The 16,818-nt window shown below is 38.8% G+C and overlaps 1 protein-coding gene across 1 annotated transcript in view; it reads left to right on the top strand.

The window, feature by feature from the left end:
• Positions 1–16,818, top strand: part of qsox1 (quiescin Q6 sulfhydryl oxidase 1) — a 36,156-nt gene that overhangs the window by 6,074 nt on the left and 13,264 nt on the right. The window contains exons 5-9 of the mRNA XM_042483986.1: positions 1,189–1,279; positions 1,483–1,628; positions 5,522–5,656; positions 5,734–5,863; positions 14,985–15,107. Coding sequence (XP_042339920.1) covers positions 1,189–1,279; positions 1,483–1,628; positions 5,522–5,656; positions 5,734–5,863; positions 14,985–15,107 — 625 coding nt within the window. The remainder of the gene's footprint in view (positions 1–1,188; positions 1,280–1,482; positions 1,629–5,521; positions 5,657–5,733; positions 5,864–14,984; positions 15,108–16,818) is intronic.

Below are 16,818 nucleotides of genomic sequence, written 5' to 3'. Positions count from 1 at the left end.
TAAAGACTAAATGTAAGTGAGCTGATTCAAATATTGTACGATATACCCGTACGTTAACATGTTTGTTTACGTAAAAATGGCACCAAAATTTTGTGTTTTTACATAGTTCCTAAGCCGAATCAGTAGAAAAAAAACAATGCTGAGACATGTTTTACTGTTATTTCTGGTAAATTAAGTTGGCTGATCTTTGAAAGGGTGTACTTATATTATTTTACTATGATATTATCATTATATCAGTGGTACAAAAGGGTCTTAAAAAGGCAACAATATTGTTTATTGTAATTTTTTTCTGGGACAATATATTCTAGAAGTACACCTACTTATCTTATGCTTCTGTTAAATATGTGACGAACTGCTGTTTTCACGTCATTTGATCCCACAGCGTTGTGATTTGTAGTTCCATGTTTAGCTTCAGTGTTTCTCTTATCCTTGGTTGCAGTCTTTTGCGTTTGTTGCTGTAGAAACACACACTCCCATATAATCTCACCATTAGCTGCTGCACTGTTATTTATTAGTGACAGAATGAGAGATCAAAATGTTTGCACTAGGAAGGAGAGTCTTCACTGCTAGGCCATCCTGCCTTTCCCACATACTGCCAGATACTGTATCTATTCAGACATAGATAGATTGGTGTAGAGAGTTTATTACCATAGCGGTGCAGGAAAAGGAAGCAGGAAGTCAAGTTTATTTCTTTTTTTAGTTGAAAGGAAAGTACTGTTCTCCTCGCAGAGTCATAACATTTTCTTCATTTTCTTCTTCCTCTTTTTCTCCTTTTTATGTCTTTTCTTCTTTTATAAAGAATAAACATGGATTTGAACCACAATGCTGTTTTGCATTACAACATTTCTCATCCAAAAGAACATTTTCAAGCAGAAATGACATACTTGAAACTACACAGTAGTTCTAATATTTATGGTTGTGGGTGTGGGTGCTCTTCAGATAAAAATAGGAGACACAAGGCAACCAAAACTCAGTAATAAAGATCTAAATACACTTACATCTTTTTAATTCAGATAAAATATGTCCATAAAATCCTTCACATATTTAATTTTTCCTCTTTTCTACTGTATCAATGGCTGATTCCTTTAAGATTTATTAGTAATGTTTGGCATTTTTTCACGGCTAAGCAGAACTTGTACCTCGGATTCCAGTCTCATGGGTTTTGTCTGCTCTTTTCTCTCTCTCCAGCCAAGCAGAGATTGACAGCTTCTTTGAGACCAACAATGTTCAACACCTGGCTCTGATCTTTGAGGACACTAAGTCCTACGTCGGCCGAGAGGTAACGGCTCATGTTTCCTTCGACTTGAGCTGTGTGTTATTTCCCTTCTAGAGTATTATTTATTTTTGGGAAACAGAGAAGATGTAGCTCGAGAAATACCAAATATAATTTATCTCAAGTTATGTGCCACCACTTAACAAAACTCTACATTCATGGACTTTATAAAACGATATTTAACTGTGTGTGTGTGCTGTGTTCTTCAGGTAACTCTGGACCTGCTGCAGTTTGAAAACGTTGCAGTACGGAGAGTGCTGAACACTGAGGAAGGTCTGGTAACTAAATTGGGAGTGACTGAGTTTCCATCCTGCTACCTTTACTCTCCTGGAGGCAACTTCACCAGACTTAAAGTGTGAGTATCTGTGCAGTCTTTAATGTCCACTGTATTACAAACTGGTATGCAATTTAGATTTTCAGTATTGTCATCCTGACGGTAATTGGCCGCTTGCAGTTGTCTTTTGTAAAATCCTTATGGCTTCTCCTTCACATCATTCCTTGACCTTGTTAAGATTTAAATTGAGGTCAAGCAAAAGTGAAAATTATATATCTTAAGAAGACCTACGATGTAATTTTTTTTACTATTCGACCGCAGCCAGGCTCTAGAAAGGGCCTTTTACCTTTTTACGTCACCTAAAGGCCACTGTAGGCTCTACAGGCTTGGAAAGACACGTCCAGTCATCCAATCATGCCACTTCTTGATCCACAGCACCTCCCTGCCCCCCTGTGACAGGGTGGCAATAAGGGTCTTGGTTCATGAGGAAAGCAGGCTCCTGCCACCAAGATCAGCCAGTATCAAAATTCAACTGCAACTGCCAGGTTTCAACCTTTAGAGGGAAGTCATTATGCATATTTATAACACAATATGTAGAATTTTAATACTTTGCACTCAGTCGCAAAAGTTGGACCTGAATCAATCAACAAAACAAATACCCAAATTTATTTCTTATCAACAGGAAAGAGTGATTTGGGGGTTTAGTTACTCTTTAACGTTAATGCCAATGTTTAAAAACAATAACTGAAGAGTCCTGCATGATACACCTTTAAGAAAATATAAGATAATATTTGCAAAGATTTGTAAAATTTCAGATTCTGTGTCCTTAAAAACAAACATAATGTAGTCCTGAGATTTACGACAATAATAATAATTAGCATTTTTTTACATTTTCATTACACGTTGTCCCTACTGTTTATATAACAAAATAGGGATCTGCCTTACATTTGCTTTTACAGTCAGTGTCTGGTCTGGTAGGTCCCACCCTGCTAAAGGATGTGATGTGTTAACATTTCAGGCATCAGTTGATACAGGTGAGAATTGTTTTTTTGTCCTCAACATCTGTTTTAAGTCACACAGATGTTGAGGACAGTCTATACATGTTGTAAAAAGGTGTGAGATGCATTCACCTCTCTCCACTATAACCTAAACATATGTCAACATGGTTATACCTCACTTGTTCAGCCTTTTATTTATATTACATACCTCAAAACATATGGTGTGTTCTTCTTTTAATAAGAAATTGAAAGTTTTTGAAATCCACCTTATTTCCTATCACCTCATGTTTTTAGCCACACTCCACGAGTAAATTACACCAGCCAGATTTTGTTCTGACTGCGCTATGAGGTTGGGAGAGGTTACACAGAGGTGGCGTGGTTCTGTTCCACTTTCACCTGAGCAGAGGTCTTATTAACCAGAATAAGTGGAAATACCTGTGTGGGTTTGCAGGATTCAGTTTGCAGCGTTTGCCCTGTTTTGCTTCTGTACTAAAAATGAGAGGTTCAGGAGAATGAAGTCAGCGGCGCAGCAGACTTATAGTGTGAAGTTTTTATTGTTCACTTCCATTCAACACTAGCTGGTTTAGGACAGCCTTAAAAATGACAAACCCACTATGTAAATATGCAGACACGAAGCCAGAGAGTGGTTAAGCTGAACTGTAACACTAATAATGACTACACAGTGACAGGCACCTCCTTTATAAATATAGTTAAGGTGCAAATATCCTGCAGAACTTACTGCTTCCTGTATACATTTAGTAAGTATGGATGCTTTCAGCAGCCACACAATTGTTATTCAAATCTTAATTTTTTTTTTTAACCTTTTCATTCTTTCTGTTCAACTCGTAGCTTCTTTAGTTTAAAGAAGTTCAGCTTTCATTTTTCCACTTTCAAAGATATTTCCGGCAATTTGTAATATATTTCTCCATTTTCAGCCATGGTTTTGAATTAATTTCAGCTTTAAGCATCCACACGTATGTTCCGCAGGAAATGCATTTTCCAGTTTCCATTTAGTCTGGTCTGAAATACACAAACACCAAGTTTGTTTCCCTTTGGCTCCTATTGTTCCGTATTCGACAACTTTGCTTTCTGCCGTAAACCTTCATCGTGTGCTCATTATCTGAACCCTATTCATGAGAATACTTTTAAACATCTGGCCTCTTAATGGGATCAGAGCATCAAAATCGCTCCCATTATTCACTATCATAAAGCGGCGCTGATCATTCCTCACCCTGCAAATTCATCTGCTGTTTCTGCCTCTTTGTTTGGCTGTTTCAATAACTTGGCATGCAAAGAGGACTCTTTTTAGTTGACAAATGCAAAAAGGAAATGATTTATTGCTGATTTATTTATTCACCCTCCATCTCTCCCCTTCCAACCCCCCTCATCTCCATCACTGTACAGAGGGGAGGTTTTTTAATTTCTTGCATGAAAACAATGCCATAGCTTTTCTGGCTTCACCTGCCAAACAAGCCCCAGCCGCACACGGCAACAGATGGCCTCCCATCATCACTGAATGTCTGATTGATCCTGGGAGAGCGGAGTTTGCCTGTGTGTGTGTGTGTGTGTGTGTGTGTGTGTGGCTGCGTGTGTGCGGGGGCGTCTCACATCCGTCATGCATGTAATGTGTACTGGTCCCAGGTGAATGCATTCCCTCCCAGCCCACCCTGATGCCTGCCTGCCTGCAGGCCCTGGGGATCACTGGATGAATGGCTCTCCCTCCACATCTGTACACTCCCACCAGACACGCAGGTGTAATTGAGTCCCGGGCTGGTGTGAGTGAGCGTGGGCCTAGAGTATCCATCCTCCTTATTACCATCCTGTTCCATTTTTACGATGCTCTCTCTCTCTCTCACTCACTCTCTCTCTCTGTCCCTGACAAGAGGAGAAAGCAAATGAGGGGAGGATGTGAGAGGTGGAGGGAGAGAGAGAGCACATTAATGGCTGTGGTTCCAGTTGCAGGGTTATCACATGGCTAAATGATCAGCGATCTCTCTTTCAGTTCCACGCTACTCTGGCACCATCTGCTCAGTGTTTAAAATGCATTCCCGTAAGTGTGTAAAATATATGGCCACAAAAAATACAGGTCATAAAACATTTTTTATAGCAGTGGACTGCTAAAACAAAAGGTTGAAATAAAAAAAAAAAACCAACAGTGCATTTGTTTCAGGTGCAATGCAGGATTAGAGTCTTAACACATGGCTATACAAACTGGGACAGCCAAATAATTTATAAAAAAAAAAAAAAATTGATGTTGAATTTATTTTACCAGGCAGTCCCACTGAGATTATGAAAAATCTTGTACAAAATTACAATTTTGAAAATACAGCAGCTAATTGACAATACAAAGGAAGAACAGCTATTTAACACAGTGCCCTCTCAAGAAAAACAACCAAGTTTCTAATTTTAGATCAATTTGGATTTTTTTTTTTTCCATGACCAGTGCACATTGTAGGAACATGTAGTTTTCCCCAGATCTGTCAAAACCCAGGCACATTAAAAAGCAACCAGTTGGAGAAACATTGCTGGTTACTAAGACAGATAATGTTACAGAAGTACGCTGGAAGTTTACCTAGTGCATTCGGTATTACCTTACACCCACATGTGATTTTTGAACATCTTGTTCCAAAACAATGGCCATTAACATTCTTCTGTAACCACCTCCACTCTTCAGTGGGAGCTTTATACAAGATTTTGGAACCCGACTGCAGAGATTTCCTCCAATTCAGCTACAGAGCATCAGTGTGGTCAGCCACTGCTGTTGGGTGATGATTAGGCTGTCGTTGCAGTTCATCCCAAAGGTGTCAGATGGGCCAGATTGTTTCACACCAAACCAGAAAACCATTTGTTTATGGACCTTTCTTTATGCATTTGATCACTGTCATGTTGGAACAGGACAGTGTCCACATACTTTTGTACATATAGTTTATGATGAGTGACCTAAGGGTCATCCTCACCTGTCCTTCTTTCCCTCAGCAACATTGAGGCTCGCGCTTTCTACTCTTACGCCCTCCAGAGGCTGCCAGGAGTGGTGCGGTCAGGGAAGCCTCCACCGGTCATCACAGAGGTCCTCGCCAACAGAACAGAGGAGCCCTGGAGACCCTTCAACAGGTACGAACTGCACAGAAGAATATTTGTGGGCTCTTCCTCATTGTTTTTTGACATGATGTTTTTGATCGTGTGCCCAGGTCTAGGGTGTACATGGCAGACCTGGAGTCAACGCTGCACTACTCTCTACGTGTGGAGCTGGCTGCTCATACTGCCATCAGAGGAGATGATCTGACTGCTCTCAAGAAGTACATCTCTGTCCTGGCAAAGGTAAAGTTATCAGAGTATACACACATAGACTGCACAAACAAGACACATAAAATATGTAAACCAAACAATATTCAGTGATCTGGTCTCAGTACTTTTCATTTTTAAATATTGAAAGCATTGAAAATGGGTGAATATTGTGTAATGAAATCAATGAAGTAAAATATCTGATTTAAAGAGATAACCCTTAACCTGCAAACATATTGTATTTGATTCACTTACTGTTGTCATTTTTTTAAGGACTTGTAAATAATACAACAGCTCATTCACTTTCCCCCTCATTTTACTCTTTACTTTTCATTATTGAAAACATTTTCCTGGCTGTCCTTGTGAGCAGGGCACAGAGGATTTATTTACTGTAACTACTGTGATCAGTAAAGACAACCGTTTGAATTCACAGGGATATAAAATCTGTTTGAACTGATTTGTTTCTAGAAAATAAATTCAGTTTTGTTGTCTGTAATTTGATCAGGAAACAAAACTGATGAGCCTCGTTACAAAGTTAAAACCCAGATAGTTTAATATTCAGTCAGCAGAAATGTGTAGTCACCGCAGGTCGCCACTAGATGGAGAGTGAGACAGCAGAATATCTGCTCTCATTGTAGATTTGTTGTTTTGCAGCATGTAGCTCAAGTTTCCCTCCTCCTAACATGTCTTTTTAAATTTAGAAACCAATTGATTATTTAGAGAATTTACCTAATTAATCATTTTGTCAAATGAAGTTTAGTTTTTGGCCGCACACATTGAGGCAGAGGTGGATGCCATTGAGTAGAGCAGGAGCACAAACACTCTCATGGGTGTTGTTGACCCCCTTATGTTGGCTCCCAGGAGGATTGAAGTGTGGCTGCCACCCAGTAGCTGCCCACAGACTTTACATAGACACAACTGCTCCTCCTCCTCCTTCTCCTACTCCTCCTCCTCTTTTTCCTCATGCACTTTCCCTCCTTTGGTTCGCACAGGAATCTCTGTAAATACTTGTGAAGTGATAGTCCTCTTTTACTTCTTCCTTTTTCCTTTTCTGCTCTCTTTTTTCTTTTCAGTTCTGTTATAATTTTTTAACATAGTATCATGTTTGTTTGTTTGTTTTATTTATAAGTTATTATTTACATGTGTAGTTCTGTGCAAAAGTCTTAGGCCACCTTAAAATTTGCTATTTTAGCAAGGTTAGAATGGTCATATGTATTTATTTCCCAGTAGCCTCTCTACTAAAATACAACCAGAACATGCAGGAAATATGTATACAGTAATAAAAACACAAATATTTTATTTATTTTTACACTTTTGGCCATTGCTGATCACATGCTCCCTTTTTCCCTCTTTTTTTCTGGCTAAAGTGTGCCAGCCAGGCAAACATGTTGTGATGATGAGGCCTGACCTGCTAGCCCTGTCCCTATTGGCTACACACCAGGCTGCCTCACTGCCCTAGTCTGCCACCAATCTCTCTGATTATATCTCACTCTCTAGGGAGGCGTTGTAGCAAGCTAGTGTGTATTAGTGTATGTGTGTTTGTGTGTGTGTGTGTGAGGGGGGGGGCAGAGCACTGAGGCCTCCCATTAGCTCCAGTTTGTTTAGTCAATAGCAGCAGGTCCCAGTGGTATTTTTAGCCTGTCCCCCTACCATGATGGACCAGCCGCTCAGCAGGGCTTTGTGTAGCTGAGGAGGCAGTCATTGTTGCAGCTGACTTCCACTTGTGACAGTCCTTATTGTCGTGTGACTGAGCGATCTCGCTACAAAGAGGCCAAATCCTTTCAGTCAGTCGGCTTGATAGCAATAGCTCATATAAGACAAGCAAGGAGACGTGAAAAAAGAATTTAAGGAGATTTGGGATGAGAGTGGATGATACCTACAGTGGCAGAAAATGCTCATGAGCCAGCTGGTGCACTTTGAAAAGTAAACATGTATTGAACTGGTACAGTTGATTCAAATGGTGTTCATATTCTAATATGTTTTCTTTCCTTTTTTCCTCTGCTGTTGTTTTTCGTCTCTATTCAGACGACCTTTGGTTTGAGAAACTATTTCATAGCTAAACAACACAATCTTCTTGATTACTGACGCAGTATGTAAAACTACCTGCGTGAGTCATGTGATTGGATTAGCGTGAAAGTGACTCACTATGTCCTGACCACAGTGAGTGTCATCACTTCACCTTGGTGACACATTTTCTCAATCATGACACACTTTTTAATTTTTACCAAGTGGAATAATCAGTGGAGTGTATTTGCATACATGACAGCATATATTGGCATGAATGAGTTTGCATGGGCTAGTCGTCATGCATGTTTTTAGGGGCTGCAACTAATTATTATTTTCATTGTTGATTAATCTGACAGTTTTTACTTCATTAATGGATTAATAATTTTCAAAATAAGACATCAGAAAAGTGTGAAAAATGCAAATTGGACATCTTCACATTACATTTTTGGCTGATTTACAATACTAAACTCAAATAGTTGTTAACTATAAAGCAAAAGCGTATGTTTCATCTCAACATACTAAAAGGGGGATTTAGGGGTTATTCGCTAGAAAATGTTTAGTGTCAAACACTTAATTTCCTACATTCTAGTTAATTTTTATGCACCAATTTGTGAATTGCATGCCTCAATATATGGTGTAAATATCTTTAATTTTGGCCAAAAATGTAAGTCCTCAGCTGCTTTTTGTAGTGGTGGAAGGAAATGCACATGTCCTGATTAATTTAATGATGTCCCTGCTGTGTTTACTTTAATGAAAGACAAAAAATAAAGCTGTAGGAATCAGTTTTGCTCGGAAGTTACTTAAATATCAAAATATTTGCATATAAATACTGTACCGATTGACCAGTTGTTGTTCTCTACATCTTGATACATCTCATCCTTAGTAATTTTTTCTACATGTATTCATATATTTTTCTCTGACCTAAAAACAAAAACACCCTGTTCTGTCCAAGAATTGTAATTCCATGACTTGTTTGTTTCTTTTCAATCCACAATCATCCCATCATTGCATCTCCATCCAAACATGTTAACATTGGGGTTGTTTTTTTTTCGTTCTATCTTTTTTTTTTATTGCACCCAGTCATAATATTACTAGATTTACTATCTTGTCAGGCTGAAGCCGGATTTATGAAGCCTCTACATGTATATGAGGATTAAAAAAGTGGATCTTGGGAAGCATGAGAGCATTACAGTGAGGTTTTTAAGGATTACACCTCTATCCTGCTTTTCTTGAAAGAAGCCCTTCAGCCCAGAGGGGACAGAGGGGCAGGGGTATAAAACAAAGAATTAAGAGGGGGGCTTTGGTCTAAAGGGACACAGGCTTCGCCCTTCTCACGCCAGAGCTCAGGACATAACGTTCTCATACAACTATATCACCAAACATACTCTTCTTAAAAACAGCTGTCCATGTAATTATGGATAATAAGACTGGTTTAAACTATTTTCTTACTTTCTTTTTTTTCATTTGGCTGTTTTCAGTTGTAGTTTCCCCTTAGTAATGATAGAAAACAAGTAAACATTTGTGCAAAGATGAGGCTGCTGTGCTTGGCACGTGTCTGCAGCATCCCTCCCATGCTCCCTGGGTAGAAAGAAGTTAGATTATGACCAAAGGGCCTCACCCCGGTCTTTTCCCCCGCGCCTGTCCTGGTCTGCCCTGTTGCAGCCAACAGATGCCTCTATCTCGGGAACCTCACCACAAGGAGCTTGCGGTTTCTCAAGTGCTGCTGATACTAATCGGATCAGGGATGACATATTGCTGGGGTGAAGGGGATTGTCATGGTCCAACTGGGATGGGGGCAGGAGGGATACAGGCTGAGAGGAGGGGAAGTGTCTGTGTTTGTGTGTGTTTTCCCAAGATGGAGAACAAATGTAGAGGCGATATCTAGTAGAGATTGGGGCTGCACGATATGCAAAACAAAGTCATATTATGATTATTTTTGACGGATAATACATTTTTTTGTGGGAATGGTAACTTTTAAATTTCACAGAAAAAAATTTAAAATTATGGTGGTGTAATTTTTGCTGGGGGCTTTACCAAACAAGTATGTTCTCTTATGTCTGAAACATGATTTGTAGGCTGAGGCATCTCTTTAGCACCACAGTGCTTAATTTAAAATTGTATGTTGTGACACATTTAACCTTTGTCAAAAAAATTCTGCTTCTGTGATCTGGATACTGAAATGGCCATATTGCTATTTTGATAATATTTCTATTAATTGTGCAGCCCAAGTAGAAATGATAAAATGTAGCGTTTTTACAGTATTTACAATATGTCTACAAAATGTGTGTGTATGTATTTTAGTGTATGGCTTTGTAGATGTGCATTTATGTGATTCTTTTTTCTGTTTTAACTTATGAAGTGCCTCCTGTGGAAAGGTCTTGCAAATTAGTGTTAAGACAACGCTCAGAAAACAGAGAAAACTGAGCATAATTTAATCTGTAATGTTAAACATAAATAATAAAAAATTAAACATAGAAAATATTGTGTATAGGAGCCATTTTAAATCGTTATCACATTTGTGATGTTTGGCACTTCAAATCAACAGTTTGCTTAAAAAAGTTCACAAATAAAACAGTTTTCTTTAGGAATGTAAATGTAAGAAAACCTGATTATTACAACGATATTTTCATCTGGCTTACGCAATCACATAACATAATAATAAGTTTAACCAAATAATAGTTTTGGTGCTGACTAGTGAAGGTAGCAACGTTTAATCAACGTGTTGACTATTGTGCACATCCTAATATTGACTGACATTTAAAATGTTATTGGGTATTACAAAATGTCTAGTTTCCAATAGGGTTTTAAAATGGGTTTCATGTTGTTCTTGTGTTACCATGAGGCTTGCTTTAGATGCATCATTTACAAATAATACAAACAATAAAAATAAAAATAATAGATTTTTTTTAGAGTACACTTTACATTTGAAACAAATCTCTTACACTGTAAGAATGAGCATTCATCTCATAAGCGGAAAACGAGCAGTGTTATGTTGGTATATATTTTTTAAACCTCTTTAGTGGCTCATTTTATTACTGCAAGTTTGTTAGATTCAATTTTAACTGTCCCAATTGTTGCCTGACTGTTGGCTATGACTTACCCTGTCTTGCCTTCAAAGCCTGTCACTATTTTTAGCACATAATTCATCAACATATCAGTGAAATACACTTGGCATATTGATTGAAATTGTGCACCATCAACGATCAAGGCCAAGGGGGAGGTTAGGAAGACAAATCAATGTAAAGTAAGGCGTGTAGTGATGAAACACAGCAAAACAACACTGACTAATGTGTTAGTCCGTAAATATTGTTTGTACAAATAAAAAGTTGAACGTAGTGAATGTTTCAGTTATTAGGTGATCACCGGACCCAGAGAGCTCGTGAAAAGTGTTGCTGTGGTGATGCTGAGTTAAGTCCATTAACGGGAAACACCTGCGTTTTCTCTTCTGGTTAAATTCATGTGGCTGTTTAATGAGCTTTTCTGGCCGGTTAGCACCCGGACCTCAGATCTAGACCTAAACCTATTATATCACTTTCCCAGCAGTGAGCAGAACACATCAGACGCCTTTGTCTGCTCTCTACATCCCACCTTTAGTGTCGAATTTGTGTATGTTTGTATCTGTTTTCGTGTTCATGTGTGTGTTTGTATCTGTTTTCGTGTTCATGTGTGTGTTTGGAGCTGGATCTGCTGGTGAAGAGAAAATGTTTGCTGTTGTAAGAATAGTGGAATCAATTATAGTAGAGGTGCTGAATAGTAGAGATTTTTAACTTTTTGACATTGTCTTGTCTTATTTATAAGTATACGTGCATTTGCCTATGATTTTACTATGTAAGGCAGCTGCTTATGTGTTGCTTATAGTTCAGACTGTAATGGCCAAGTACAAACTGATATGTTAAAAATCTAGTAGTTTACGCAGCAACACAGTTTTCTGCAGGCCAAGTTGATGAAAGGTGAAAGGCACTGCATGGAGTCGGGAGTGTTCTGGTGCAGAGGGAACGACGCATGACAGAGCAGGACTCTGTTGCCCTTGGACAAGAAGGTTTAAGCAAATCACTGGGGGTCCGGTTAAGTGGTCAGGGTGTAACACACCGATCCTGTTAGTGGGCGATGAATAGACGGCTGAGCCGTGGACTGAAAGGCATGTGTATGTGTGTGTGAGAGATGGCCAATGTGTGCAGGTGTATTTAGTTGGACACATGGTGCAGGCCAATTTAAAAGGACTCAGTGAAGCAAATCGAAAAAAAGTCCACATGTTGCAAGCTCACTCTCTGTCATCTGCTTTCTTTTTTTTGTATTTGTATATGTTCTCTCTCAGATTAATCACAACTTAAAAAACTATAAATCAAAATAGTTGAGTGATGCTTTTACCTTGTTCTGTCATTAAAAAATTAGTAAAACACACAACAAAAGCTTAACTGGAGCTGCAACAATTAGTCAGTTACGCTTAGTGTATCGTCAGAAACTTGCCCCCATTTAAAAAATTTAATAATTGTTTTAATCTTTGTTTACTTCTGTAAAAATCTTTTTTTAAACAAAACTGTCAAACCTTTGCTTGATCCAGCTTCTCAGTTGGCAAGATTTGATGCTTTTCTTTGTTGTACATGATAATAAACAGATTTTCTTAGTTCTGGGCTGTTGGTCTTACAAAAAATACATTTGAGGAAAACCACTATTCCCTTGTGCCCTGGGAAATTACAACGAGAATTGTCACTGTTGACTAAACAGTCTATCAGTTATTCATTAAAAAAAAACAAAAATCAGCCAATCAATTGTTAATGGAAAGTAATCCTTACTGCGTACCCAAACGAAAGTTTCCATGGAACTCGTCTATTTGCCTGTTATTTAGGTCTTAGAAGAGCTTGATCCCTTTGCTGCATTTATTTCTGAGAATCAGGACCATTATCATAAACTGTTCCACAGAGAGGCTTACAGTAAGAATAGGAAGCACATTTAGCTGAAATTTGAAAAAGTGCACTTTTCTGAAGACATCAGCTGTTTCTATTGTCAGTACCTTATCTGTGAAGACACGTTGGTCTGTGTCTGTCTTCACTCTGTCATCACTGGTCTCAGACAACCATCAGCTGGATTTCCTCTTTCTGTTCGTGTACCTACCACTGATAGTTACAGTGTCATGTTTCCTCCCAGTTGTGGTTGTTACTATGGTAGTGCTGGTTTGAACGGATGTAAATATACAACAGGAGGAAGCACTGAGTAGACATTGGCTAAGTGGTTGTTAGTGGCTTAGAAAATGGATCTTAATGAAGGAAGAGGCTTAAGTTCGGCTGCTGTCACACTCAAACAACAACGTCTGTGCAGTATGTAAACCTTGTGCACTCTGCTTGGCGCAAAGTTTGCATCAGAGTGAGAAAAATCAGGTTGATAGGAGTTTAAGATGTTTATTTGAATAGTTTATTTAGAGCAAAAGGGACAATACACCCCCAATTCAAAAATACATACTTTTCCTCTTAGCTGTAGTGCTGTTCATTAATCTTTATTGTTTTGGTGTGTGTTGCAGAGTGTTGGAGATGTCTGCCTTCTCTCAAATATAATGGAACCAGATGGCACTCGGCTTGTGGTGCTCAAAGTGCCAAAAGAATTGCATTTGAAATACTCAACAGCAATGTCTCTTTGCAGATCATGACCCCATTACTATTATATAGGAACTATTTTCCTTCTACCAGACACCACCCGCCGACCATCTCATTGTACAGAAGGAAGTGTACATCTGCTGCTAGCTCACCTACCACCACAGAGCTAACTAAGGTTACATCTCAGCCAAGGAGGACGCCATTAATTTTTACATTTTGCGCTGTCACAAGCACGAGCCTCTTGTTGATGAGTAGATGCACACTTCTTTCTGTGCAGCGATACAGTGGGCGATGTAGTTTGTTAGAAAATATTTCCTGCCTAAAACTTCTCACAACAAGGTCTGTGGATTATCTTGAGTAACCGGGTCATTATATCTGGAGAGCGACATCGATGTTATGTTTTCAAATGTATTTTTTGTGCTTTGAGCGCCACAAGCAGAGTGCCATCTAGTTCTATTATACTCAAGAGAAAGTGGACATCTCTTCGGCTGATATCTCCAACAATTGGCAACTCACACTAAAACAATCTAGAATGATAAATAACATTAAAGGTGAAAGGAAATGTGTATTCTTATTTGGGCATACACTGTCCCTTTAACGAGATCTACTTCAACAATTTACAGGTTTCAGAGTACTGTAAAAGTACTGAGTCCTTATCAAAAATTATTTTATTGATTAAGACAGAAGTGAAGAAGCAAACAGAAAAACAGTGTTTTTGAGATGACCAGCTGATGCTTTACATGTCAGACTCAAGCCAAAAACAAATCCTGCTTATTCTTAAACCTTGTCCAGTGTGAACATATGTGTCGCTCCACAACACTTCACAAACAACCAGAGGGGCTGTTATGTGGACTCAGCAGTGTGATGTAATAATCAAAGAGGTGACATAACGCTCAGTGTGATGTACATGAAGCCACCTCAAAAGGAGCTGAACAGCAGACGGCTGATCCGCTCTTCTCTGTGAAAGTTAGAGTGGACCTGCTGCCGGTCCTGTCACAGTATTCAAATTAAATGCAGAAACATCTCGCTGAATTTTTGATCAATTCACTCAATAAACACAAAACTCTCAGTGATTGGAGGGAAAAACAATCCATCTGTAATTTAAGATACAACAGAACATTTTTAAAATCAAAGAACAACAGCATATTCTCGTATTAAGGTCAAATCATTCTAGTATTTTCATGTGGAAATTAATAAAAAATTGTGACCAAAACAAACATGTCTTTTTGGTTATAATACACAGGAAAGAAGTGTAGACCTTTGCCATGTTATCCCTGTACCCAGCTGACAGATTCCACTTCTAAAGTGAATCAGCACTGATTTTTCTTGCCCTTTGTGATCGTAAATTGAATAATTTGGGGTATTGGGCTGTTGGTGGGATATTTCTGACAATTTTTCAGAAATTTTATAGAACATGTCCAATTGATAAATAATAATAATAAGAATAAATCTTTAGTTGCATTCCTTCTTGCATCTCATCTGCTTCAAAAAAAAGTTTTGTCTTTGTCATTTCATAGAGTTAACTCCTTTTTCTATTGTGCTCTATCGTTTTATATCTGCAGTACTTTCCAGGCCGTCCAGTGGTGATGAACCTTTTGAATTCTGTAAATTCTCAGCTACAGAACTTCACCGGCAATGAAATTTCCTATGAGGAATTCAGAGAGATGCTGGATAACAAAGCTGAGGTGAGTCAAGACCGAGACATGTAGATAAATATCCAATAAGTTTTGACCTTGTGCATCAATATTGCAATGAACTTGGGGCTCATTATTGTCAGTCAACATCCAAAGTATTCTTGGTTAACTTTTTAAGTCTGTCTTCCATCTTTGGTATTCACTGGATTCAGAAGTGGTCTGTCCATTACACGCTGCATCGAGGAAGCACATTAATGCAAATTGAGAAAAAGAACAGACTTTTGTGAGCCTGAGGAGGCATCTTAAAGGGAGAGAAGAGAGGAGCAGACAGGTAAGCAGCTGCAGGAAGAAGAGAGGGCAGGGCATCACAAAATGCACCCAGACTAATGTAAGGACGTCCATCTGTGAGTAGCCTCTTCAAGATATCAAGGTCAGCTGTCAGTATGGCCACACAATCAGTTAACAACCACCTCAGAGGCACCAAAATAATGCCCACTCTTTCAAAGAAATATTAAAATGAGATCCTGAAAACTTAGATATAATGGATAAAAAGATATTTTATATATATTTGGATATTTAAATATTAACTTTGTCCTTGTCTCGGTGCCAGAACATGCAGCTGACGATCTATGTGATGTTGTCTTTGGAAAGAAGCCTGCGTGCCTCCAGTACCGCCCCTCGCAAATTGAAAGAGTCACTTACTTACATCATTAGCTTTTAGCAGGCAAATCAATTGATCAATGAATCAATGGGAAGGTATGAATAGACTTCATCCTCAGAGGAAATGGACTCTGTACACACACACGCATACTCACACCAAATCTTTACTATTGACATGTGAGTAACCCTGTCAGTCACACCAGCGATGGCGATGCAGTGCAGCGAGAGAAACGACTTTATGTCAGAGAAAATATGTTATTGGATTCAACTGTGGCTCGTGGTTAGAGATCTGGATAGCTTCTGTTCATTAGTGGAGGGCTGAGCTATTAACCTGAGATTGACTTCTTATTGATCAAGAAAACTACGAGGAACAGCTTTTATTAAGTTGAACAGGTTGGGAAATGCTTGAAAGGCTCGACTTTTTAGAGAATCTTTAGAGTTTCGTCTCATTTAAATTGAATATAAACACTTTCGTTGCTTTAACGTATCATTTTAAAGTAAATGTTGATTGCACGGTGTAATAGCTATAGAATTATGACACCACTGGCATTTAGATTGGTTCCCTATAAGCTGCGCTTTCACTATGCAATTCTGTTTGCCACCAAGTATGATCTTCCTGAAAAAGACAGCTTGATTTACAGGACAGAGGACACATGTCAGCTATTGCACAATCTATACAGGACGCTTTTTCCCCCCAATAGCTATTGGTAACCATCCCTGTTACCAAAGACAGGCAATTACTATCCCCAGTAGCAGTAATGGTCAATGGTGGAGCAACTGAAGTAGAGGAGGGGAAAACAATACGCTGTGTTGTGTTTCTGTAGTACTCGAGTCGAGTCTTGTTTGAAGTCTTGCACATGTCTTGGTCTCGAATCAGCTCTGTCCTCAGACTCTCATCCACTGCCGCTGTGTTTTACACAAGCGCGGCGTGCTTGCTCGGATAATAAATAATTGTTTGGAATAACTGTTAAAGATGCATATCGCAGTCATGGTCCACAGCAGTCAATGCAATGTCTGTGTTTCTCTATGGTTTATCTGTGTAGCTTAGTTTTCCATGTAAATGTTCGTCCTGGCAACAAATCCCATGAAGGCTGAATTTCTT

The sequence above is a fragment of the Plectropomus leopardus genome, chromosome 3, assembly GCF_008729295.1.
Source record: "Plectropomus leopardus isolate mb chromosome 3, YSFRI_Pleo_2.0, whole genome shotgun sequence".
NCBI lineage: Eukaryota > Metazoa > Chordata > Actinopteri > Perciformes > Serranidae > Plectropomus > Plectropomus leopardus.
This window is presented reverse-complemented; position numbering and strand designations above follow the sequence as displayed.